The 26576-nt window shown below is 41.9% G+C and overlaps 2 protein-coding genes across 6 annotated transcripts; both read right to left on the bottom strand.

The window, feature by feature from the left end:
* Nucleotides 1-619: 619 nt before the first annotated feature.
* On the bottom strand, nt 620-7825 carry C22H5orf15 (chromosome 22 C5orf15 homolog). Its single transcript, XM_029998288.2, has 3 exons — nt 7671-7825; nt 3977-4602; nt 620-2223 (listed from the first exon to the last, which is right to left on the bottom strand). Exons 1-3 carry the CDS (start codon nt 7768-7770, stop codon nt 2092-2094), a joined length of 858 nt encoding a protein of 285 aa, XP_029854148.1. The 5' UTR covers nt 7771-7825; the 3' UTR covers nt 620-2091.
* A 1193-nt stretch (nt 7826-9018) lies between these two features.
* Nucleotides 9019-25637, bottom strand: VDAC1 (voltage dependent anion channel 1). 5 transcript variants are annotated; one of them, XM_029997940.2, is made up of 9 exons: nt 25509-25637; nt 18762-18831; nt 18132-18181; nt 17168-17320; nt 17025-17077; nt 14568-14795; nt 11342-11492; nt 10817-10874; nt 9019-9986 (listed from the first exon to the last, which is right to left on the bottom strand). In XM_029997940.2, the coding sequence occupies exons 2-9, from the start codon at nt 18826-18828 to the stop codon at nt 9895-9897; spliced, it is 852 nt and encodes a 283-aa protein (XP_029853800.1). In that variant the 5' UTR covers nt 18829-18831; nt 25509-25637; the 3' UTR covers nt 9019-9894. The 5 variants fall into 5 exon arrangements, with proteins under 5 accessions (XP_029853800.1, XP_029853799.1, XP_029853797.1 ...); XM_029997939.2 differs by having other exon boundaries at nt 18762-18834; nt 25542-25550; XM_029997937.2 differs by lacking the exon at nt 25509-25637 and adding an exon at nt 24271-24381.
* Between the last annotated feature and the right edge of the window lie 939 nt (nt 25638-26576).

The raw sequence follows: 26576 nt of genomic DNA, 5'->3' as shown, positions 1-26576 counted from the left end.
TTCATGTGGGTATCACTGTACTTCTGTGCAGTCAGGCACTTCAGTATCTCATACAGTGTCCTGTGCAAGGCCTGGGGTACCGAGCTAAAAGGAAAACACAAGTGTTCCGCAAAGTGTGAATATACTATTCTCTCCTGCCAAAATCACTACACCTTATGAATGTTATTTAAGGAGAAAGCTACTCAACTTCTTGGGTGCGAAAACATTAGCGTCCTTCTCTCCAATTCCGACATTTAAACACCCTAAAGGAGCTTTGCAAAGTAACCTTTCCCTTTGGATCTTGACCACAGCAATGTTATGCTTCAACGTGGGTACATTCAGATGAGAGTTTCAAGCATCTTCCACGAGAATTACTAATTATACAACTTAAGTAAAAAACTACTTGTAAAAGAATTTATTAATTCCTACAGCTTAAGAGATTTCATTTAAGCCTTGCTATCTACCCTACATACTATTTAACAGATGCATAAAACAAAACTCCATGCAACCCCTACACAGAGTGAATTTAATCAGTAACAGAAGAGATGGTTTTGAACTGGTTCTCCCATCCCAAACATAAGGAAGCTCTTTATCGTAAGGTACTGTATAAAAGCAGTGAAAGTTAAGAAAAAACACAAGCTTATTATTGTCATTTATTTTAAAAACCTTATTCAAAATATTAAGTGATACAAGTCCAAATATGATAAAAATTACTGCAAGAAAAGAGTTTTGGGATATTTCGTTTGTGCTTTACTTCTTGTGGTTATGAAAAGAATGCATTTAACAGTAGGATTTAGAACTTTTAGCACTTCATTTGTAAGATAGTATCATGCCTTCAGACTCCTCATGCCAACAGCTGTAAAGTTGATTTTTTCAAAATGTTACGTAACTACTTGAATACCAAGTCATTAATTATGGGGTTCTGATCCACCGTTATTTACATATTTATCAGTTTGAAAACTAAATCACAAACAGAATGTACAGAAAACTAAGATTTTATATTTTACAACTCATGAGAACATAAATAATGGAAGTACAAAAGACAAGGTAATAAAAAAAAAACTACTGTACCAGTAACTTGATTTACACTAATGCATAAATGTTTGTCAAAAATTAGAGTGCACTGTCCACAGACTGGCAGCCCCACACACCATTACTTTCATCTGCCTGTTACCTGGGTCAGAATAACAACAAAATAAATTATTCTTACATTTTCAGGCCTCTCCCATTTATAGTATAATAAACCACATAACTATTTCCCAACTGTCTTAAAAGTCAACAGAAAGCTTTGATGTATTGAAAACCTCTCAACTATCTATATTTCAGTAAGATTATTCAACAAGGCTTATTTTCCATTCATTAATTACAAAGATAATGAAATAGTCATAAATACCATTAGAGAAAAAAAATGGACAGTCAAGAAGCTGCATACCTTCACAAAGATCTTGAACATTTTAAGGAAATATATGGTATATAACTTCTGAAATAAAATGGGCTATACGTAATTATTTTTAAATTACTTACTGCATGAACCCATACAGAAATTATGAAGTTGCCATGCTAGCTATTCTGCCTAAAATAGGATCAAATTATGCAACAAGAAAACAGAACAAAAAAAAAAAAAAAAAAAAAAAAAGAAAAAACCCAAGATGAAAGATTTGCAGCATCAGGATTTAAGCATAGAAAAAAGTAATTATATTTTAAGTTTGCAATATAGTGGGATTTATGAGCCATAAAAGTGATTAGCAAAGAGATCGTTAATTTGATTTAGTGATGCCAAAGTCATTAATTTATTAGACCTAAAATATTTTATGCTTATTTTTTGTATTACCACTATTAAGACTGCTCCAGACAGAAGGGATGATGCTTAATGAATGGAAAGAGCACTAATTATTAAACTCTGTATCTTTATAGTTGATATAAAACCTGACCAAAGTAGCAAACAGATGTATCATGCCCTTGATCTTCCATGAGATTTAATCTCAAAAACATCCAGGTCAAAGAGAATACATCTCATTTCAGTACAAGCAGCGTATTTCAAATACCTGAATATCATTACAAGACTACGCAGGCAAAGAGTGATAAGTTCAACAAACGCAAATCACAGTGCTTTCAAAATACATAGTCATTAGTTATTTTCAGGGAAGGCATCGCTTCATTAACATTTTGATCTAAACGATGATATTCCACTGTCCTAGAACACAGGCCATCCCTCCATCTTCGGCTCTGGACCAATAAGAAGATCTGAAAGAAAAAGCAGCCAACTTAAGTAATGCTATGGAGAGACATTTTGGTTTTCATAGACAGCTTAACAGTTCTACTGATATCGCAGTTCTACCCCTTGATCCTGGCAATGGCATTACTGTTGCTATAAAACACTACACTAGCAGTCAGCCACTTCCATACTGTCCTTGCCATCAAGTCACTTACTGGCACAACTCAGTTGCAGTTTGGCAAAAACACAGCATTCGACACATAACTCTTCTAGTAAAGATATGTGCATAGCTTCACATAGCATATACAGGCTATTAAACTATCCCCAGATGGTGACATTTGTTCATTTATTCATCTTACCTATTCTGGCATTTCACCCTTGTTAAAAATAATTGTATTACTGGTGCTGAAACAAAGGCAACAGAAGCAGCAATGGTGTAATTTGATAAACGGTTTCTGCACTACAGCTCAGTGCCTCCTTCAGCAATATCAGCAGAGCAGTTAAAGAGGCTATATGATAAATCAAAGCACTCAAGTAATCAGATTTTTAAATGTCTATTATCTTTACCCTATTTCGCCTTGCTTCTTACTGACATCCTCTAAGAATCCACTGTACCAGACAGGGCAACTATACTGCCAAAAGGGGAAATGGGATGGTGTAAGGGGGCACAGGGAAAGAAAAAGGAGAACCTAAACCAACTTGACTGTCTCACACAAATACATGCTACTACCTATGTACTTAAAGTACTAGTGTATTTTCTGTTCCCAAAATTATTTCTAAGTGCTAAAAAGTAGTATCAAAAGCTAGCTTTTCAAACGACACTACAAGCATTACTTCACCTATGTAGCAAAGACAAAGCATTTTTTTATCACTTATTTGAACTTCCCTCAAAAGTTAAACTTTCAAATATAAGAGTCTTCAACATTTTCCCCTACAAAGATTTGGCAAACCACATTCCAGATATGCCATTGCACTGTAAAGCAGAACTTTTGGGGTTTTTTTAGCTGCGTTCTTTTCAGAGTCCCCCAAACTGACCAAATCAGTGTTCTCTACAAGGATAAACACTAGATTTTCCTCATATCCAAAAACTAACCTATGATTTAATTGCAAATTTGTGCATGCATCTGTACTGGGTCTGGCTGGGCTGGAGTTAATTTTCTATGCTAGCAATATATTTGAAATAACACTCATCAGGCTACTTTTGAGATACAGAGAATTAGTTTGCACTGAAGAAATAGTTACCTGAAAACTCGAGCTTCTCTGTGTAAAACCGGAAAGAGTGTTAAACATTTCCTAAAAGTTTGCAGTTAAGCCCTCAGAATATCTATGATACAAAGACCACCTTAAAGTGAATACTTATTACAAGGATTGTCACTTATAACAAGAACATTCCCACAGCATTTGGGATTAAACCTTCCTTAATTTGCTGTTTATAACCCTGTACAGAAACAAAATTAGTTAATGAATCACCTTCACAATTTGGCTCAGGTCTCATTTATAGAACTCATGCCGTACACTGCCATTGCCCATTACTGAACTGATTGATTACTGATGTTATCAATTAACTGATTTTCTAACCTAAAATGTTTGACTCGAGTTCATTTTCATTGTGCAGACAAAAATGACAGTAATGATCTGCATATTAGCATCACAGCAAGACAAGTGGTCAAAGATTTCATTCTCCAAAAAGCTAAGTTTCTCTTATTAAAAAAGTGTGCAAAGCAATGCAACTTCATTTTAAATACTAAAGCTGTTTCTCTCAACCTTTCACAGCATACCTACCTTCCTCTTATTGTGATAGGTGACATATACAACAGCTACTAAGAAGGCAACTACAACCAGATGAAAAAAGAAATGGCTGTCTTCTTCTTCTTCCAACCCCGTGACAGAAACATCTTTTATCTTCTCATCAAGGGTCTTGATCTCCTCATTGTAATTACTAATGGTGTCAGAGTCATCATCTTCTGGTATCTCTAGGAGGTCTGGGTTGTATCTGGAATTCGATGTCACTTCATAAGGACCATAGTCATCTCCTCCATCTGATTCCATAGTTTCTTTTATGATGGGTGGTGAACTATTTAGTGTGTCTTTCAAATCTGTTAGAAGATCCTCTTCCTCAATTTTAGTATCTTCAGAAGCATCAACATCCATTTGAGATACTGGACTAGCAGTCACCGCACGAGAGAGAACATATGGCGGAGAATCACCTTTTGCTGTAGATGGTTTTACTGCAGTCACCGAATTGATTTTAGCTGTTGTTGGGAACGCCTCTTTTTTTGTTGGGCTTGCCTCTTTTTTTGTCGGGGTTATACTCTGCAAGCTGTCTGTCAAATTTTGGGATCTACTTAGCGTTTCATTCTCACTTTTAGAAGAAATATTCTTCTGAAGCATCTCCACTTTCACAGAATCTGAGAAAAGGATGAGAAACAGTCAACGTTAAGCACAAGGCACTAACTTCTCTTGTGAAACTTCAGCTATAAATGAAAATCATTGCGAGGCATTTACTTTATAGACAAGAAATCATATGATGAACAGGGCATATTTCACTCTGCAAACTTTTTAGAATTCATATGCAGAAATACACACTCCTGTACTTTGGCAACTTCAAAAGAGAAGTCTTGAGTGGGACAGGAATTAAAGCCTGGAAACACATGCTTTCCAGATTAGTACACCAAAGTGTCCCTGAAAAATTTAGCATGCGTATTTTCCAGACTTAGAACTTCAGAGACATGTCCTCCCTCTCCCTGTGGATTTATGATGTCTTGTAGAATCATATAGGATTAGTATTTTCCCCATCATCAAACTCTTTCTCCCACAGAATTTGCTGAGGTCTACATAGGAAGAAGTTCTCAGTAAAGCTTATCCTGCAGTTAAAAGTTTTTAATCTTTCACCATTGCATATTTTACCAACAAAAAGAGAGAACATGCTGCGATACCTCCTTCAGTCAGGACACAAGGTCCTAGCATCTCTTCCCAGGCACTTATTTTTATTGGATTTGCAGACACAGAAAAAGATTTCCAACCTTATGTTAACTCAAATGAAACTAGCGAACCACAGCTTAAAAAACAAAGCTGAAGGACAGACAATCTGACTTCATATGCTCCTGCAGGAAAGCCTTTTGTCGGCAGCAAATTATTATAACGAAGTAAGCCAGCAACAGCACCACGTAACAGTGCACCCTTAGGCAAATTCATAATCTCTCCAATGCTAGGATGGCTTTGCAGAACTACATAAAAAACAAGCTGAGCATTAAAACCACATGCAGGGCCCATCATCCCTTTTCTCAATCCAATGGAAGGTAAAAAAAGATGCAGAGGGAGTTCATAAATAGCCAATGGGTTTTTAATCCTAAAAAAAAATAGAAAAGAGCAAGCTCCTAATGTTTACAGCATGTCACTTCCAGATTCAAATCAGGAGGCACCTTAAAAATGAAGAACACATTTTAGACTTTCCGTACACATCATAATTTAAATAGTGGAACAATACTTGCCTTGTATTTTGGCACGCCAAACTACTTCTTAGTTTTTTTATTTTAAAAAAGTAACAATAGTTTCATTAAGCACTCCCAAGGACCTCCCTGGTTCACTGGAAAGTTACAGATTCTAGAAATGAGCATTCAACCAACTGCTTGTGTCAAATTACTCCTAAGTAAAATATTATACAGGGGACACTGAATCATGTTATTCATGAAACGTGTATTTACAGAGGATCAGTTACACAGACTTCTTGTTTACGTGGTACACTTTCCCAGTATGAATTACTCTTTAACTGTAAAACAGAGAAGACTCCACTAATCCCACATGAACTAGACATTATGGTGCCTCTCTGCTGAAGTTCAAAGCCAACTACTTTACATTTAACACACTTACTGTTGCTGAAGAAACTACTAGTCTGAATTATCATATCAACATTAACTTGTTCAGTTCTTGTACAGGACAAGTTTAGGGAATTCCTATCTCCCCTCAGGAGTCAAGCCAGCTAATTACATACATGGAGATAAATATGATGAAAGGCAGCTGCAAGACAGTTTCATATTTATAGCTAGTTGGCATGTTATGAGTGAGGCAGGTAGACCTTACCGCCACCCTCACCAAACAGACAAAAAGTACAGCTAAACTGTTTGAAATATAAACAAGCATGTTTTTCCTACAAAACTACACTGCATGTATCCTTACGCTTCAAATTATTCTTAAACTCATTTTAACATGAAAGTTTTAGAAGGATATATGCTTAAACACAAGGGACTCCCACCAGCTAATGCTGCAGCTTCAGACTGAGAAAGAATAATTTCCTATTATTCCTAAAAGAAGTTATTTTTTGTTTCAATAGGAGTGGCAAGTTCAGCAACTACACCACAATTATTTATGACATCTACCCAAAACTATCTGGCATTATAAACGGTGGCTGCACTGTTTACAGTTACACAACACTGTCAGGTGATACTAGACACAGTGCCTGGACTCCAGAAATGCCTCAGCTTGAGAAATCAATATTAATGTCCAATCATGGTGACAGAACTAGCAACACAGTCCTCTTAGTAAACGCTGTACATAAAAACATCTGACGGGGTCAAAATTCACTTCCAGGAAAACTTACTTTTTAGAAAGCAAGTTGTTCCACGATTTTGAAGTTAAAAACTCTTGGTTTCCTACAGGTTTCTGTCCCACATCCTGAACCTTTTCCTTCATTACTGCCTACCCACTAGACCAGGTGAGGGGCACCACAAGTAGAGCTGTTTTGGATATACTGACTGACAAGCAAGAAAGGAACTGCCAGCTCAAAACAGCCCCCTTCGTTTCCTTCAATAATTCCCTTTCTCTTCACTGCCCAACCAATAGTGCATCTAAAACAAAGAGGAACTCACTGCACTTGAAATATGTATTTCTTATCAGCATTTGCTTGCAGTTGGTTTGTAGGTTGAAGGCAAGTGGTAGAAAGAAAACGGACATAACTTAGAGTCAACTTGCAGAATACCATAAAGTTATTTTCGGGGGGGGGGGGGGGGGGGGGGGGGGGGCAGCTAAAAACAGGCACCTAACTAGAATAACTAGAACAAAATATTAAGTCGGATGAGCGAAGCAGTCAGCTAAACCGATCTTCGTAGCAATAAAACAAGGTCAACACCCGCCGAGGCAGCAGCACTTGACAGGCCCACGTTCTCCCCCAGCGCTCACTCTCTCAGAATGCGAAGAGAAAACCCGGCCGAGGCCGGTTCCCGGGGCCGAGGCCGGTTCCCGGGCCCGGCCGCCCCCAGTCTCGCCTCACCGGCAGCCCCCGCGCACAGCCGACGCGGGCAGAGCGGCCTACCGGCGTGCGAGGGCGGCAGGCGGGCCCCGCCGGCGGCCCCGGAGACCTTTAGGCCCAAAAAGCGCCGAAGACGAGTCCGGTGTAAGACCGGCGGGGCGGCCGCGCAAGCGCCCACAGCCGCCCGCCCACCCAGCCGCCGAGGCCCGTCCCGTCCTCCGCCGTGCTCACCGGAGTCGTCCTGGCCGCGGATCGCCAGGGCCCATCCGCAGAGCAGCAAGAGGCAGAGAGCGCGGCCCGCCGGGACGCCCCTCTCGCCGGCGGCCGCCATCTTCCCGGGCACCCTCCACCGACGTGGCGATGGCACCGCCCCCCCCCACCCCCGGGCGCCGCCGGTGAAGCGGCCGCGCATGCGCCTGGGCGGGAAGGCGGGAGGGCGCCGCGCAGGGGCTGAGGGGAGCGCGGCGGGGGCACGGGGCTGCCCGCGGCTGCGCGCAGGGCTCCGGCGGCGGGGCGGGCGCCGGGGGAGCTGCCGGCGCCTGAGGGAGCGGGCCGGGCAGGCGGGGAGCGGCGACGTGGAAGCGCGTCCAGCCCTCTCCTGACAGAAAACAAGGGTTTTCCTTCTTCTCCCTTCAGTCGGAGGTTGATGCTAGGGGTCGGAGCCTCCCCACAAAGCCCCTGCCCCGGGAAACTGCTCACCAGCGTCCGCACGCGTGTGGAGCGGTTTTGGCAGAATTCAAGTAGGTTTATGGAAGAATGTTTTCCTGTTCTCACCGCAAGTGAGGCGTTCCCGAGAGAAGCCTCGAAGCTGATCGCGGGAGAAAAAAATTTCCAAAACACAGATGCCTCAAGCATGGGAAAAGCAAGAGCAAGGAGCCCAAAGGCTTATGGGGACACAGAGAACACAGGACGTGCACAGCATACAGGAACGTAAATTAATTTTGAGCGTTTGCCATGGTACTGCGAGCTGGCTGCGTGTGGTTTGTTTCAGTCGGTGAAGTCTGGAAGAGGACCACTTCTCCCGGGCGCGTTAGGTTAAATATTTGAGATAAGGCATACTAGGAAACACTCAGGAATAGCTCGTGATAAGAGGGAAGACAGCCAGCATTGCACAATTTGCGGACTGTCGCTGAGGAGGATCTACAGTCTCACAATGTCATAACTCCGTTGCCTCATCGGGCACATCCTCTTGCCACCTGCATACCACCCATGTCAATTGCTTATGTATGAAAAAATACAAAGTCTTAATGAAAAGCCACCTTAGTTTATCCCAGCTGATAACTATTCATTGCTCACACCTGTTTGCTCATAGAAAGGTAATTCAACTTAGTGAATTCTGCAATGAAAGAAAGAGAAACAAGTCGCATGATCTTGTTTTCTCCATGACCTAAACACATGCATATGTGCAGTTGCCAGAGCTTAGCAAGCACTAAGAACAGCCATGTCTGGAACTTAAATCTACTAAGTATTTTTTGTTTGTGTGGCACAAAATATGCACTGAGGTGTTGGCAGTCTGCTTCTGGAGCAAAGAATTAATATGGAATTGTTATCACAATTAATATAAAGACAAAGTAAAAGGTGACATTTCAATATTTTATTCAAGTTGGGTTTGGGTTTTTTATCCATTTTTAGTAGTGTCAAGTACAGCATTTTGGGGTCTAGTTCCACACAAAATGGAAGACTCTCTAAAAATGTACCCATTTAGTTGCTAAAAAAAAGTGGTAATAAAACAAAAGTCCATTTTAAATTTAGTGATGCAACTATGTGATTGCAGTTACAAAGACTCTTCCCTGATTATGGCCCTGTCTTACAAGCTTTCCAGTCAGTGCAAGGGAAAGGAACCACAACACAGGACAGGTAGTATTGGCTGAGTCACATCAAACCTCCTCTGCAACGGACTTACACAAGGCGGACAACCTAAACCATTCTGGAGACAGCTGTCAGTGTAAGATAACCAAATCAGATAAACCATTCATGAAATACCTATCTAAATAAAAATTTTTAAAAATCCCTTTTTCAGACAAGTTTACACATTCCATCGTGAATTGAAACCTTAAGTGTCGGAACATTTTGCTTGCAGAATTAACAGTACAATATAGTGGTCTGCGATTCTTAACGTCTCGAGTTTTTATACCACATCAGTATATTCCTTGTGAAGTCAACACGTTAGTAAAGGTAATCAGTACCTTCCTACTTCCTATCATGTGGCAGCTGACAGATGTGATGGGCAATAACATTCAAAAAAAAAAAGCCTGGAATTAGGATTTTTTTTTTTTTATGCTTTTGTCTCCATTTCTGTAACAACATCATTTTTAAAGCTTAGCTGTCTTTAACCAGGACTAGCAGGACTGATACTTAGCAATACTTGCATCCCAGACATAAAACATTGAAAGGTACACTATATTCTGAAGGTAGCTATGCTGTATTTTCAAATCAGTGATTGTAGAATCACTCCTTATGCTTCAAATTCCAATCCTAGACCAAGTTTGTGACCACCTGCATTGACATTCTTGCCATCCAACAAAGCTGACAATGTCAGTTTGATACCTGCAAAATAGAGAAAAGTGAGAGAAGAGACCAACTGTTAAAACTTGGAATGAGGTTTACGTTCAGTGCATCTGTGTTACTGCTTTAATTTATTGGGCATCTAGGTTAACGTAATTTGGCAGCTAGCCTTGTAAGGACCAGGCATTTTAAAACAATTTGCAGGTAAGAAATCTTTCTGAATTATGAAAGTTACAATAAACCACGGTGATAGATTCTGCTTTTTATCACTCCAAGTAATTAAAGCTCTGAGTCAGTTCACTGCTGCTGGTCTACTGATTAATCTAATTTTAGAGTACGGTATTATGAAAAATTGGGACCTTGATACATACCCACCTTTCTAAACCACTTTAAAATCTAGGTGTGAAAAGGCCCTAGCCCTGTCTACTGTAATATCTCATGTCAATCTGCTTGGTATTCTGGCAGCAGATTTATTAGACTACATTAAAACCAATTTCACAGCAGTAAGATTGTCTTCTTCCTGGACCAGGGGACTTAGAGAAAGTCGCATTTTCAAGCAAAATAAACTCGGTAATAGGAAGCCTCTGAAAGTACTGAAAATGCATTTACTTGTCTGTGAAACACCTAATTGTAGATGTATTTTGTGTCAACATAAAAGTATCTGACTGGTCAGTGGATGGCGGTCTCTAATAATTCTGCTTCCAACAGACATCCAAAATTAACAGAGCAGTCCCTGGAAAAGTTCATCACTGGCTTGCCAAGCAGAACAGCAGTCTTGCAAAACCAATCACATTTTGTCACAAAAAGCCCTTAGATATTTCAACATTAAAATATCACTTTATTGATTCTGAATTCCTTCTGCATAGACTTACCTGGCTTTAAAGTCTGAGTGTATCCTAATCCGATCAGACTGGAGTTGTTCACTTTAGCCTTAAAAGGAAAAAATACCATATGTAAATAATTCAGTATCTTTCTTCAAAGTCCTTCCTGCTTGAAAATTAAGTAATACCTTTTAAGCAGGTAAAGGATTTCATGTTTTAAATCACAAAAAAATCTAGAGTTAATTTTGCTGTAACTTAAATCCCAAATCTCAACAAATCTACAGTCACTATAGAAAATAATGTTTTTATTAACATAGTTTTTAACTTTTTCAAGACTGACACGAAAAAAATTCTCAGAATAGCGCCCAATAATACGACAAAACATTCTGTGTCACTTCAAGGAAAATCCAATAGTTCTGCTCTCATGCTGCCAAAACCAAGACAAATAGATATATGCGCCAACTATAGAGCATAGGACTGCATCAAAACCGTACTTCACTGATGTAAAGTTGCTTCACATTTCCATTACGACAGCCTATTTTCAAATGCTTATAAATGTACATGCATAGCACTCACAGAAAAAGAGGCATCTGGGTCAATCTGATACTTGGCTGCTATTCCAAAGCGAGTGTTGCTATTACCGGCTGTCCAAGCAAGATTCACAGCAGTTTCCAGTTTATCATTCACCTTCTGGTAAATGGAGCCGCCAAATTCCGTTCCATCATTCCTGGAAGGAATGCATTAGTCTAGTTTTAAACTGCACCCCAAAACAGTCATCTTTTTTTTCCAGTAAGACCTATATTTGTAGAACATTCACTCACACCTCATTTAACATCCCTATAACAACTAAGATAGAGACATTAGGCCAGACTGGTTATGAAATCGTTTTTAAATGCTTAAATTCATTGACAGTTACTATATTTCAACAAACAACTTACGAAACTGAAAAAAAAGCCATGACAATCTATCAAAAATAGACTAATGATGACAACTTCCAATTTTCCCTTCCCTCTAGATGGGAGTCTTTGTAGTAAAGAGATTTATTCTTCTCTGCGTATCTCTGAAATAATTATTGTCTCAGGCATATGACTCCCTAGTGCCCTGAAAGGGCTGTGCCCCAATCACCGAGCCTGAGCAGTCATCCTAACACTGCCTCGTCAGTGTGCTTTTACCAGACACAGATGAATTGTATCAGAAGTGAAGATGCCAATTTAATATCCAACCCTATCAGCTTTTGCAAGTGAATACCATTTGCAATAGTCCTTATGGTACATCTGTACATAGATGTCTCCACTAGAAACTGAAATGAAACTAATTTTACTTTGCAGAGCACTGGCCAACAACTGAAGGATGACAGTCTTCTACCACCACTACCGAGTAGCACAACTTCCAATTACTACTGACACCAGCGTCACACAGGGAATAAAGTGTGGTAAATAAAATGCAAAACATTAGAGCATGCAGATCATAAAAACAAGAGCAAAAGACTTCTAAAAGCCTTGCACTCCTTGTAAACCAGTGAGCATCTGAATTTCCATTTTCGCTCATTTTCTTAAAAGAGGATACAAGCGTATTGCACAAAATGGGCATTAAACCACAGGACAGGAAGAACTCTGCAAATAAAACACTTATGATTATTTCTAAACTATGAAATAATCTGGTTCCAATTATTAGAGTATACCAAACCTCTAGTGATTAAAAAGGGGGAAATCTCTCCACTTTTACCCCCTTGGCCTGATGTCCCTGCTCATAACAATTGCACAAACAATTGTAGTGATACGCCTATTTAAACGTTCAAGCAATAGCAGCAGCCTTTTAAATTGTTAGAGCAATTCTTCCAGAAAAACACTACAATACTTACTTCAGATAAGACTGAAGCTCACATATAACTGCATGTGCTTGGCTCTCAAGAAAAGGAGGGATTAAAAAGGACTGAGGAGAGCTGGTTATACAGGCAGATTTTGTGCAAGGTTCCCACACAGCTCTGTCTTGACCTGCAACATTAGGGGGGGGCGGTCTGAGCTATGCTTAAAAAATGAGGAAAGTCATATTTAAAACTAGAAATTATCCAGCCCTACCTCCCTTTAGTTATTATTAAAAAATAATAATAATTAAAAAGTCAACCCTCCTTTTAAGTCTAACAGAAATAATAACACTCTTCAGATGCAGATAAAAAAAAACATTATCCCCCTATGAAAATGAATATATTAAGGCACCATTAAGGAAAGTAACTTGCTAAAGTCCCCAGCTGGTCTGTGAAACACCAGAAACAAAAGACGATGCTTCAAGCCCCACCGAATTAAATTATCAGCTCTGCCACAGCGTCCCATGTGAAACACTGAACTGTCTAGATAGAACAACCGAGCAGGCTAGTGATGGGAGTTCCACACACAACCGTTTCTGGGACTATATAAAAACTCTGACACGTTTCAAAGCTGAAACACATCAAATACCTAAATAATCTATTAATATCAGCAAATCAGTTTTCTATTCATATCACACATTTATGGTTTTGCCTGTCAATTGGTAGAGTATGAATATTAAATAAACAAACTAGGCGTCCTCCTGAAGCTGATTTATCATCCACATACAGTAACAGCAACCTAAGAAACAGACCCTTAGGAATCCAAGAAACAGTACAGTAAGATCTGAGCCCCTTCTGCTCTTATAAAGTTATCTTCTGCTGTTGCTTTAATTAAGAGTAATAATAATTACAGCATTTTATAGCAAAAGCCAATAATACAATGTTTTGAAATGCTACAGTATGACAAAGTTGAAAGTCACTGTGCTTGAAGGAGTAACACATATCTACTGAGCGGAGGGGGACCCCGCATATTGCTTTGATTAAAGTTTTCTGCCCACATTTTTGTGCTTTGGCAATCCTTCAAACATACTGTCTGGGCTGTGAAGGTTCAATTGTTCTGTAAGGCAGTGTGAGCTTCCTAAACCAGATCTCTGCAACACAGCATGAAACAGAACAGAAAGCCTTTGAAGAAGCAGCTCCAGGAAGGCAGAACAGTTGTTCAGCCCCCAAAATGGGAACAGCCTGCAATAGCTCTGCTACATGCAAAATATCCAATTACCCAAGGGAATGCAAAAGGAGGGGCTGGGGGAATGGATTAGGGATTGCCTAATCTTAAAAAAATGTCTTCCCCAAAGGCATAAATTGCTTTTTTAAGAGGAACAGGAGACAGAGAAATTAAGGTTTTCATGGAATTTGGTCCTGGTTTCCCACTATTCATGCATTCAGAAAGGACAAATGCTTGTATGAATAGATTATTAGGAGATATACTACTAAAACAAACTTTTGCACCATATCCCTTCCAGTACTAAAACAAACCCAGTCCATATCTCCACCCATTTGTTCCCTTTTGCCTGTTCTTGTTCATCCTCTGATTAACTCTTTCATCTACAGATCAAACCACCATTTTGTTTGATTTTGACATGTGCAAAAGGAAGACATTGCTTTTATTTCAACTTTCACAAAGAGTATTTTTATAACCCACTTGTTTTATTATTCCGCTAATAGATGCTAATAATCTGTATCTGTTAGAAAGATAGACACTGGATGCTTAGGTGCTCAGTGAGTTCCAGTTCCTTCCATCATGCACTCCCTCACCCACATAATTCAAAGAAAAGTTAATACAGCTAAAAAAATGCAGTTTGCCATCTTAAACGAAGAAGTAATTTCAACTATACCATTCCCTCTTTCACCATTGCTGAAACTCTGTCCCTTTCATTGCTCTAGTAAGCAGCAAAAACCTTTCAAATTCCTTTTTAATGCCCATCTGCCAATACTTACACATTAGTATGAAGCTGGAATTCATCAGTCTTGTAGCCAACAGCAAAGTTGCTCTGGGTTACTCTAGACTTCGTTGTCTCAAAAGTCATTTGGTAACCTGCCAGCCACCCCTCGTAGCCAACCACCAGGGCTCCACGTATTGAAGGACCAGCAATATCAAAATCCATGTCGCAGCCAATGTTGATGTGTTCCCTTTTGTACCCTGTCTTAACTTTAGCGCTCTTCTTCCTAAAGAGAAAAGAAAGAATCTCGTACCTTTGAAAAGGTATGCTCGTAGGTAGCAATTCAATCAAATCAGTTACTTTAACTCAGTTCAATGGTTCTTGAAGACAAAGTATACATACCTGGAGAGCCACATGGTATGTCACCTTCTTACCTTTCACATCTGCAAAACCCTAATTCAGCTACAGTGAATTATTTGCAATCAAGCAATAAAATGCGGTGTGGCACCCCAATAAGCACTTCTGGGCTGTGTTCTGAAAAGCAGCAGCACAATAAGCTAGACAGGTGGTGACAAAAACAAATCCTCATCTCCAACTAATCTGATGTTTTTGGAAGTTTGGTAGATGCAGGGAAGGAATGGAAAATATAGCAGTTTACAGGTTTGCCACAGAGAGTCAATAGTAGCTGGCCTGTCTCAAACAAACAATTTTTAGACAATCCTAGTGAACTGGGTAATTTCATTTACTGTGACAGACGTCAAGAAATCACTACTTTGTCTCCAGCTTCCTGAGGGAAAGTCTCTGCTGCTAAGGAAGTGGGCTGCTTCAGTGGCTCTGACACCTTGTTTTCTCCTTCGGATGCTTTATGAAGTTTAATGGTTACAGCCATTAGAAAGGCTGCCAGGTAACACAGAAATAAACTTTCTCGAGTCACTTGTTTCTTTTTATATTACTGGCCAGAGCAGCGTTTTCTCATGTGTCCTTAGGTTGGTTTACATCAAGGGTGCCAGCCCTCACAAGGCATGAGAGTTACATCTAATATATTCAGCTACTCTTACTTAAGATTTTTTTCTTCTCTTTTTACCTTACAAGCGTTTTCTGTCTTTGACCAAATCTTTTACTGATATCTTTCTGGAAAAGTCAGGCTAATTTGAAATTTCAAATCAACCTTTCACTTCAGCTAGCAAAAACAGTCTCCAAGAACTGTTTCAATGCTGTATCAGACCCACATAGAGATTGCTCTCTTTTTTATTATGATTATTTCAGACTCAGGAATTTCTTGTGTTTTGCAAAATCAGAAATAAAGAGCAGGAGTGCCAAAAGCACTCAGCATTAGTTCATCTGCAACTTCTGTAAAAGTCAGCGGTACCTCTCCCACCAATGTCAACAGGGCAGGCTAACACAGAGCGCTCCTAAAAATGACTTTCCCTGTTGAAAGATTCATCACAGCCAGTAAGAAGTAAGGAAGGGGGAGAAGGTGTCTTATATTCAGACATGATGCATCCCTGTCAACCTAAACCAGGTCACACCAAGATTGAATCTCACTCCATTTATTCAAGTTATAATAGTCCTCCCACACAATAGTTATAACTCCTATACTATAGTGTCTGTGAGGTGCCTAAGAAATAGCTATAGAGCTGTAACTTGTCATTCTTGTACAGGTTTTTTCTTCTTTATTTAAGAATCCTACCAGCTAAGAAATAATTATCAACAAACATTAGAGATTATTCTGGTTAACAAATACAAAAATATCTACTTAATGCAGAATTGGGAATGGACTGGAAGCAGTTTACAATGCAGGACACAATCTAGAAGACAGGGTGAAACCTCCACTGGGACTGTAACCCCGGCAGCCTGCAGTGCAGCGTACTGCTCTGGGAAGCTAATGTGCAGAATATTTTGACTCACTGGCAGTGCTGCTTACAAAAAGATAATCAGGGGAAAAAAATAAACCAACATCTAGACCTACAGCTGCTGCTTAATCCCTCTGGCCCACATAAAACGTGGCATCCAATCGCCATGTCAGAAATACTCATCCACCAACAAGGCATGCTGTGGCCAGCAAGAATTCAGATGATAAATTCAGCTTGGGAGAAGAGCCCAATTACTGTGTCGACCTATTAGAGCCGTGGCCAACTGGCTCCTGGAGCTTGTTAAGCTTTGCATTACAGCTGACTTGTTTAGGGCTTTTATTCAGACAGTAGCTCATCCTCTGACATGGCCAGAAATACACAACAGGAGTGCAAACAAAACCTTTTCTTCCCACCCCAATTCTGACTTTCAAGTCAGAATTTTCAAGTTACTGTATTTAAAAGTGTGCTTGCTATAGCTTAGGATTAAAAAGGGATTGTTAATACTAAGATTTAAATCAGATGTACATGACTTCATGACACACAGGCTGATTATTAACTGTCTCGATATCTTAGGACAGAAAGAGTAAAGAAGCAAGACAGTATTCTGGAAAACTAAAATAAAAAATGCCTTTTTTTGACACTCAAGCTTACTCACTTCTTACCCAGTGTTAGGAGAGAAGGAGGAGTCAAAGGTCAGCTTCAGGCCACGTGCAAGCTGAACAGAAAAGAATTTCACTGGTTGGATTCATAATTAGAGATTGTCATAAGTTAATTTTTAAATTGCATCTTTTGAGCCAAAAATTACCTGATCTTCAAGAGTAATCTCAGTGCCTAGTGTGTTGTCGGTGTTCCACTTTTCCGTGAACATCAATCCATATTCCACCCATTTGTATTTTGTTTCCAAACTACCACTAACTTTGCTTGTTTCTGAGTTTGCTGAACCTGAGCTTGTAAATTCCTAAAAGGAAAAAAAAATTGTATATATACATTATATATATATATATATATATATATATATATATATATATATATATATATATATATATATTTGCATGCAGGTAAATATTTATACTTGTAGAAGATATTAGTCATTATAATTTGGGACATTATTCAATAGTGCAGACTTCTCAGAATATTTAAGAACATGTTTGCTAGTCATTAATACCAACACACCCTGGCACCACAAAACATTTCACTGTCAGGGAGAAAAAGCATTGCATGCTAAGGGAATGGGTATCGGAGAGGAATGTGGATAACTCGTACCAGCAGCATAACACAGAATAAGGTGCTAGTCTGTACAAGGTGCATCTGTGAATCAGCATGCAAGTCTGCAAATGCTTCGTAGATAGGGTCTAAAGATTAGCTCCAATACAGTTACACTGCAACTATACTTGTTTAGTTGCTAGGAAAAAGAGCGTGCAGCACATTCAGAAACCAGCATATTTCTGCTCGTTCAATCCGGGAAGGCAGAAGGGAAGCACTGACACTTCCTCTGAGCGCAGGCCGTGGCGATGGCCTCAAATAGCAACACAATTTTCACAGTAAGCAATTAGCATGGCTGCAAAGGAGCCCTTCACTGTATCTTCTACTCTAATTTGTGCACAGTCTCATATATTATACAAAAAATATAAATGCAAAGTAACTTGCAAGGTTATAATATATCTGAAAAATGGTAAGGGGAGGGTAAGGGATTCTACTTTTAAAAAGAAATATAGAGTAAACCCAAGAACACTGCAATGTTTTGGATTTCAATATCTTTCCAAACTCACCAGTCCATTTTCAGATTTTGTTTTCAAATCAAGTTTTATTAAGCCAAAACCTAGAAGACGAGTGAAAAGTATGAGTTATATATATGTTAATTTGAAAAACATTTCCGATTTATTTTGTAAAACTCCCTTCTAAATCTCCTGTGAAGTATTAAAAAAATAAACCAAGGGTACAGTTATCAAACCATGTGTTTTTATGAAGCAGATTACGCAGCGCGTACTCACTTCAGATAGCACTCGACTGATTGATTAATCCTACTGACCTCAGCAATATAATCGGGACCAAATTAGGTAATAATGTCTTTATTCATACTGAGCAGCAGCATTTTGTTCATAAGCAAACTACTGGCATCAATGATCCTATTCATGATACAAGGAAACAGTCAAAATACAACCCACAATTTTCTTTCAAAACAGACAACAGTCCTACAGGCAACAGGAAGAATTTTGTCAAAAGAAAAGTAAGTTACCCTCCCTTTCTAGACAGCAAGGGCAATGTGAAGCTATGATGGAAAATCCTCTGGATTCTAATGGAAATTATTGGAATATTTATCAGAAAAAAGTAATAAAATCCCAACAGTTTCAGGAATCAGGTAGGCAGCAAAAGACCAAATTTATTCTGGCTTTATTTACCATATCCCTTGGTGAAAACATCTCTGGCGGATTTACCCAGATCAGCATAAGCAGGTGGAACAGCCATTTTCTGGAAAAAAAAAAAAACAAAAGGGAAATTACAGTGTTCAGAAACTTATTTCATTCATTTACGCAACAAGAAACTTAAGCCCATTTCAGCCAGTTTTATTTTCTATCCACCACCTATCAATTAAATACAGCCTGAAGAAAGTAGCTATAGCAAATAGTGTGATTTGATTTTGCTCATTAGCCAGCAGAAGCAATTACCATGCATTTGCCACCGAGGATGAGAAACAGGTTGCAGAACAAATATATATTAAAAAATATATATGAAATATATATTAAAATAATATATATTAAAAAAAAAGAGAAACTGTCTATGCCTTTCCGAAGAGTTCACTGTTGTTGTCTTATCAGTATAACTGCATGAATGAACAACTTCTTTTTTTAAAACCATTTCTTGGAAACATTTTTCCTGTTACTTGCAACCAATCTATGCATTCTGAAGCAAAGCATTAGGGCCCCAAGTCATCCACTCAGGAAATCTAACTAGGACAAGCATCTAGCATCAGGAGCATCTCTCTCCCCTTAATTCAGAGCAGCAAACAGATAGCACGTTAGCAAAATCGACAAATGGTCATTCTTCTGCTTCAGTTTTCTTTGACTTTGCTACTGCTGTTAATGGGTTAAGATGTCTCCTTAGACAGTGACCTGTAAGTGTTTTCCTGTTCATCAACTGGGAAAAAAATGAGCTTGCTGAGAAAAATTAAGACTGAAGGGATGCTACACTGAGAAGTCAGGCAGTCAGGAGGGTAGGCACAACCCCACTTCAGCAGCCAAATGCTGACTAGAGAGCTCTCTGCAAAGGCTGGGGCGAGGCACCAGCCCAGTGCTGTGGACACTGCAGGGGCAGCTTTCTCCATCACGTTTTGTTCGGTAAGGATGCCCACGTCGCCATGTAGGTCCTCACTTTCGCACCTTCAGCAGGCCCTGACCATTCTTAGTTCAGTGGCCTCCTGCAAGAGATGTGAATGCATCCCATTTTCTCTGCCACTGAGAAAACTGTCGCATCACATATGGAGGAGAAAATAGGATCCTGAGAGGAACAAACCGACCAAATCTACTTTCTTATCCAAGTACAGTAATTTGTTCTAGGGGAGCAAAGTCAAACAATCTGAAATGGTGTACACCTTCTGTCTTTATAAACAAGATTTTGTAATTTCAAAAAAGCAAAGGAGATAAATCATACTTATAAAGCTGGTCCTCTCGATACCAGATGTTGCAATAAAATTCCATATTCCCAAACTCTCTGGTTTTACAAAAGTAATAAGCAGTTTATTACACAAGCGTGCAAATGTTTAAAAAAAATTGCCTGCCAATCCTTACTCCAGAATATTCAACGTTAGCAGAAAACTATTCCTTTAAACCACAAACAAAACGGCTAGCTCTCAACATGAGAGGTGCTGTTAATAGGCTTTCTGGCTGCAGATTTGGATGCAGGTCTCTGGGCAAGCACACCACCCCACGAATATCAGATAGGGAGTTTCAGCAGTCACTCAACACCTCAAGCACTGCATCCAACAAGTTGTTGCCTGTTAAAGCAGGATATTGCTATTGCATAAATGAAGAATCCCTATCCTAGAGGGAACAAAACAGATCTGGTAGCTAAATAAAAGCATAAGTCTTCTCAGAACATAAATAAAGTAGGATACAAGGGCACATACTATGATGTAGCTTCAGTTGCAGAGACTACCTGGATGCATGTCATCTCTTTCCAGTTATAGTTCAGTAATAGGACGCAGCCCCAAATATATAAGCAGCTAAACAGTTAAATTTAAAAAAAGGAAAAAGAAAAAATCCATATTCCAAAGCAGTTTTAGCTGCTTATATGAGACCTAAATGTCTCTCTCCGGTTTTTTGTGCAAACATGAAAGCAGGGATTTAATGTTTATATACAAAACCAGCCTTTAAAAAAAAAAAAAAAGAAAGAAAAAAAAAACCATATGCACAAAAAAACCCAAACCAAGCATTAACAGAGTTCTTTAAGTAATTCCTCTGCTCCTTATTAAAGTCACTAGAAGCAGAGTACAATGCCCTGCTTGGAGATCATACCTTAAGGTCAGAGCTAAGGCAGCACTCAGGAGAGGGGTGGCAGGATTCACTAAGGGCTGTACGTGTTCAGAAAGTGCTTCTTCCCTGCCAGAGCAACCCAGTCTCATGAGAACCCTCTGATGGGTACTTCCATTTAGCATCATCAAAAATTAAAAATGTTAAAAATCCTACACTTGAAAATCAAATAAGCATTGCTTTGGAAGATAATGCACTGCTCTGCCAGCTGCACTTTGGAATCTACCAAATATATTTTACCAACAGTCCCTTTGAGTCACTTCATAAAACCAAAATATTTTCTTGAAAACTGAATGCTGTGTGCTTTTGGTTTGGATTTTGTAGGTTATGTTTTTCCCTCCTCCAAGCCACGAAGCCAAGTTTTGCTCCCACTGATGTTTGTGTATTTCTCCACTGGATGTGGTCAGGCTCGTCGTGTGGATGAGCTGTGACAGGCTGCTCCACTGCTGCAGTCTGGGCTGTGGCTGCAGGACAGTGGGAGACGTCGAGATCTCCACTTAGGCAATTACTATAATTAAGGGACAATATTGAAAGCCAAATCCCTGCCGGTCGTAAGGCAAATCATGTAACGCACCCAGAGCAAGGTGTTTAAAATTGCTGAGCGTGGAAAACACTACGAGCTAGGTACGTGGTAGTTAACCTTGCTGTTGTCAGCAAGAACAAAAATAATTATTTCTGTTTGCACTGACTAATCGGAAGCCTCTTGTTTAACAGATGGAAAACAAAACTGATTACATCCTGTGCGAGTGCAGGTTGTAAGACAAGCATGCTTAACAGGGATTCAAACTCTTAAAGGATCAAGGAATGGCCATGGCCAAGTGCCCTTGCTTTTCACCAGTGGGATTCCAGCACATTAACTCAGATTAGGTTAGGGCTGAAATGAATTCATTGCTTTTATCTGTGTCCAACCGTGCAAATAGCTCAGAGTGACTGTGCACCTCAACTCCTGCACAAAGCAGGCCAAGTAGAATATATATAATGTGTTCTAAGTAGAAAAATATTTTTTCTTGAGTAGGAAATACCGTAGCACAAGTCATGGCTGAAGAAAATCTGAACTGAGGAGTTAGCTCCAAGAGCTGCTGTGAGGACCACCGCCACGAGCACCTCATTTATAACTGCCACAGGGAGAAAATAGGAAGCTTCCTCTGGAGCTGCAGGACCCAAGAGCCAGCCCTAGTGAAGTTTCATTAAAGACGAAGCACTTCCAGCAGGCCAAATCTGTGTATTTTCCAGTGTCACAGATGGCAAAGTTTTCATCCTACGATGCAGTTCTGGGCAATTAAACTAAAATCAGCCCAATAGGCAGCAAACCCCCGGGGTACCCTTGGCAACTGTAAGGACTGGCTGTAACCAAAGGAAAACTCATCTCTGCTTGATAACTCTCTTATGTGCTTCAGTTAAAGCTGCCCTACAGACTTACCAACTTTATGATATTTACCTGAGGGGGAAGAGCAATCTAAAAATTTAAGATAAGAATAAAATTAATTATAAAATTCCCATGAAGACAATGGTAATCTATCGGATTCAAGGGTAAGAAAATAAAAAGGTTGGATTTAACCTTACTCTAGCCACATTTTCCCCTGATAAATTTGAACTCTTGTACCATTTCTTGATGGTAACAGTAGTTCTGAACATTTCAGGTCCCCGTCTCCACAAGCGGTACCCCTGAAAAGATAGTAAGCGCAGAGCTGACGCGTAGCAGCTGCCGGGGACACGTCCCACCTGCGTGTGAGCTGAGAGGGACAGACAGCATCGGGTTATGAGACCAGGTACAGTCTGTCTGCATGAGGAAAAAAGCACACTAGGGTCTCTTGCCTCAAGATCAAAAAAAACCCTGATTTATTTCTCGTTTATCTATCTCCTTCATTAAAGGAAAAATTATTCCTTGGTATGAAGTAACTTCTAAGCGCCTTTCTGGACCCCCAGCCTGTGCAGTGTCATTTCCCAACCAACACATGTTGTATCAATAAATAGGCCACGAAGGACGGTGCTTTTGCTCTCAGGCAGAACAGGGCCCAGCTCTCTCCGCACGCCACAGCAGGCTGGCCGGAGTCGCCAGCTCCGCACAGCACCAGTGTCCCTGTCCCACCATCCGACATCCCGGGCTGCCAGGTGAGCACGGTGCTGGCTCCACAGCTTGGGTTTTATGATCCAGATCCCAAATCCATTCAAGTCATGACTACGGTCTGCTTTGAATCAGGTTCAGAAGCCTAATTGTGCAGAGGTTTAAAAATACGCTTAACTGTAAACACATGAGTAGCCCCACTGAGGTCAAACATCAAGTTAGGCACATTCAAAAGTCTTTTGAGAAGCCAGTATAAGCACGTGATTTGTAAATACTCTGCATTATGGGACACGATACCTAACAACACTTTTTGCCCCAACTTGCTACTGTGCCGACGTTGTATAATCCATGCACCATTATGACTCAAAATTTAAGACTCAGGAGTCCACAGTTTCTTTCATGCAGGTATTAGTAAACCCATGCAGCGTCCCTCTGACACTCGTAGGATCACAGCCTTCCTACCGCAGCTTTGCTTTTGAACTACATACATGATGGAGCAGATTTAGGTTTTAGAGATTGGTTTATGCAGTATCTCTGTAGCCCAATAAACACAGGAGAATAGAGGAGATAAACCCCTGAAAAGCAAACGTAATTATTATTATATTAGTCTATACTAATATTTATGGAATTAAAGAAAGAGCGAGCCTGCTCTTAATTGTATGGGTATAAATGAAGAACGACAACGTTGTACGGCAACCCCTTATTAAACTATCACATAGAAGTAACAATTAAACAAAGTTGGGGGATATTGCAGCCTGCTGTAGCTACTGTAGTTACTAAAACCGCAAGGGAAGAACAAAGAACCACATACCTTATATGTTAAATTAGACATTCAGGTTAACTATCTGTTCCTTTCAAACACCTGCAGAGGAGGAGACGAGCAGCGCTGCTGTCCCACCCCGTGCCACCAGCACGGCGCAGGGGCAAGGCTGGCGCACGCCCCGGCAAAGCGCTCAAGAAGGCACACGTCCCTCGCTCCCGGCCCCGTTGCGGGAACACCCAGCGCCAGATCAATGGGGATGACTAATGAAAAGGGCATTTTGTCTTCCAGCATCATTTGACAGCTTGCTCTCCTCGCACAGAAGAGGAGCATCCACCGCGCCTGAGCTCAGGCTACGGAGCCAGTGGATGGGGCTTTCTCTACCTGCAGAAGATGCCAAAGCCAGGAGGGCCTGCACTGTGCTTCCAGACTGTATCCCGCAGGGAGCCGGGGCTGGGGACATCGCTCCTGCTGCTATGGCAACCGACGGCGGCATCCCACACACCATCACACCCCCCACACCACCCGAAACGTGGGCAGGAAGAAAAGGTACAGACTGTGGATCAGCGTAAACCTTCAATGGAGAGTGCTGGGAGGAGGGATTGTTCTAGGATGTCTTTTCAATAGTGCAAAAGCCCTTTTTCGAAGGAATTCTGACAAAATTTCATAGCTGAAATGCCATGAGACAGGTGATTATTCAACCATCCACTGCACCGAACCAAACAAACTGCAACGTGCTTCTGATCCTCACTAGACAGCCTGAGAAACGAGATGGGATCTGTTTCAGCGGGTATCGCTATAAATATTCCCCAGAGACACAACCCTGTGTCGGTCAGTAAGGATGAGTCAGCTCCGCTTCGTTTTCAGAAAATTTTGTTACTTTTTTTTTTTTTTTTGCAAATGCCCAAAGACTGAATGAGTCTTTCACCCTCCAGCAAGAGTTGTTCCCAGCGAGGGCTGTGACGAGGCAGAATGGAGGCAATCGCACCGCTGCTGCTGCAGCTGCACACCGCTCCCTGCTTGGTTCGGGAGGGGAAAACCGACTCCTCCAGATTTTTAAACTGACGTTATTCCTCCCCCAAGTAAAGAGCTATTTTTTGAGAATCAGCAGAATAAAATGGAACAAATATCAGTTTGACTGCTTGGGGTGGGGTCCGGGTTTTTGGTGCACATCAGGATGAATTTGCCAACCTGCAAAAAAGATGCCAGGGGCGTGGACGAGCGAGGTGGAAGGGATGTCAGCGCTACAACGGTGCTAAATCCGGGCAGGTGCGGCCGCCCACGACCTTTGCTCCCCGGGAACGTGCAAAACGATCCCCGCTTGCGGAAGCCAAGAAACCTTCACCCACCCACCTCCGTGGCCGAACGGCCTTTAAATCCCCATCACGGGACCAGCGTCCGGACGGACCCGCGGTCGACCTCCCCGGGGCACAGCCGACGGCATCGCGCGAAGACGGGCGCGTGTCAGCACCCGCCACCACCCGCCTTCTCGCCTGCCGCCGCCTCGCCGCCCTCCGATGTCACCGTCACCCCCGAAAACAGGCCCTAATTTCATAACGCCCGGCATTACGTAAGAAAACAGTTATTCCCCCTGCTCCGACGTGCCGCGGATGGCAAGGAAAAAAAAAAAAAAAAAAAAAAAAAAAACCTCCCGGGTCGCTACCGCTATCCCCCAGCTCCCACCCGTCACCCGTGATCGGCTGCCGCGGATCCCCCCCTCCCGGCGCTCGGAGGGGGCGGCCCGGGGATGATGCCCGGGACCCCCGGGGGACCCCAGCTCCCACCCCGGCCCTACCTGGCCCGGCAGCGGCAGCAGCCGCCTGCGTCCCGCTCCCCCCCTCGGCCTCCTCCTCCTCCTCCTCCTCCGGCGGCGGCGGCGGCGGCGGCTGCCCCTGCCCGGCGCCTCCCCGGGCTCTGCGGCGGCGGCTGCGTGACGGCGGGCGGGGACGGGACGGGACGGAACGGGCGGGAGGGGGCGGGCGGCGGGGCGGGACTTGCCGCGGGAACCCGCTCCACGGGAAGAGACGGCGGGGGGGGGGGGGGGCTCCCGCTGCCGGGTACCGCTCTCCGACAACGGCACCGGCACCGGGAGGTGCTCCCCCGAGACGTCAGCGGGACCCCCGGGGCGCAGCATCCCCGAGATGCGCCGGTTGCAGCTACCGGGGCATCCGCAGCCTCCCGGGCCGGGGCGCTCCGGGTACCGGCATCCCCAGCTGTGGTGGAAACTCCCCGCTTAGTTAGAATTAGTTAAATTAGAATTACCGACAATTAGTTAAATCCTACCTCCCCACGTAGTCAAAATTCCCATTCCCGATATTGCTGTTGAGCCAAGAGCGGCGGGAGAGGAGGAAGGAGAGCCTGGGAGAGCGTTTTCGAGCAGGTGAAGCCATGTGTGATGGCGAGGGTCCGAAGGAGCTGTTGGAGGGATGGGGCAGCTGGGAGTCAGCGAGGCAGCAAGCCTTCCCAGAGCGGGACCAGCCGCGGGGCACGGGGATGCTCCGGTGAATTAGGGAGCTTCGCATCTTTCCTGAGTCCCGCTCAGACACATGAATCGGCCCTCACGGCTTACAGGGAACCTGGGGCTGAGTCCAGAACAAAATTCTCCCGGTGACAAGAGGTCAGGTGGGGAGTGCTCCACTATCGGAGAGAAACAGAGGCTGAAGCTGTGCTGCTTTCAGGAGGAGATACAAAACTGGTCCTCCACTGTTGGAGGCTCCCGGAGAGCTCAGAGCATCGCCCACAAGATAAACAGGAGAATCATCCCACCCAGGAAACTGCTGGTGGTCTTGATAGTCACCCTTCTGGCCCCAGCATCCAGGGGATGTTTTTGTTAGGAAAGGAAAGCATTGCTAAGAATTGACAT

This window comes from Aquila chrysaetos, chromosome 22 (genome assembly GCF_900496995.4).
Source record: "Aquila chrysaetos chrysaetos chromosome 22, bAquChr1.4, whole genome shotgun sequence".
Classification (NCBI taxonomy): Eukaryota; Metazoa; Chordata; class Aves; order Accipitriformes; family Accipitridae; genus Aquila; species Aquila chrysaetos.
The sequence above is the reverse complement of the archived record's forward strand: the minus strand, read 5'-3'. Positions and strand labels throughout refer to the sequence as shown.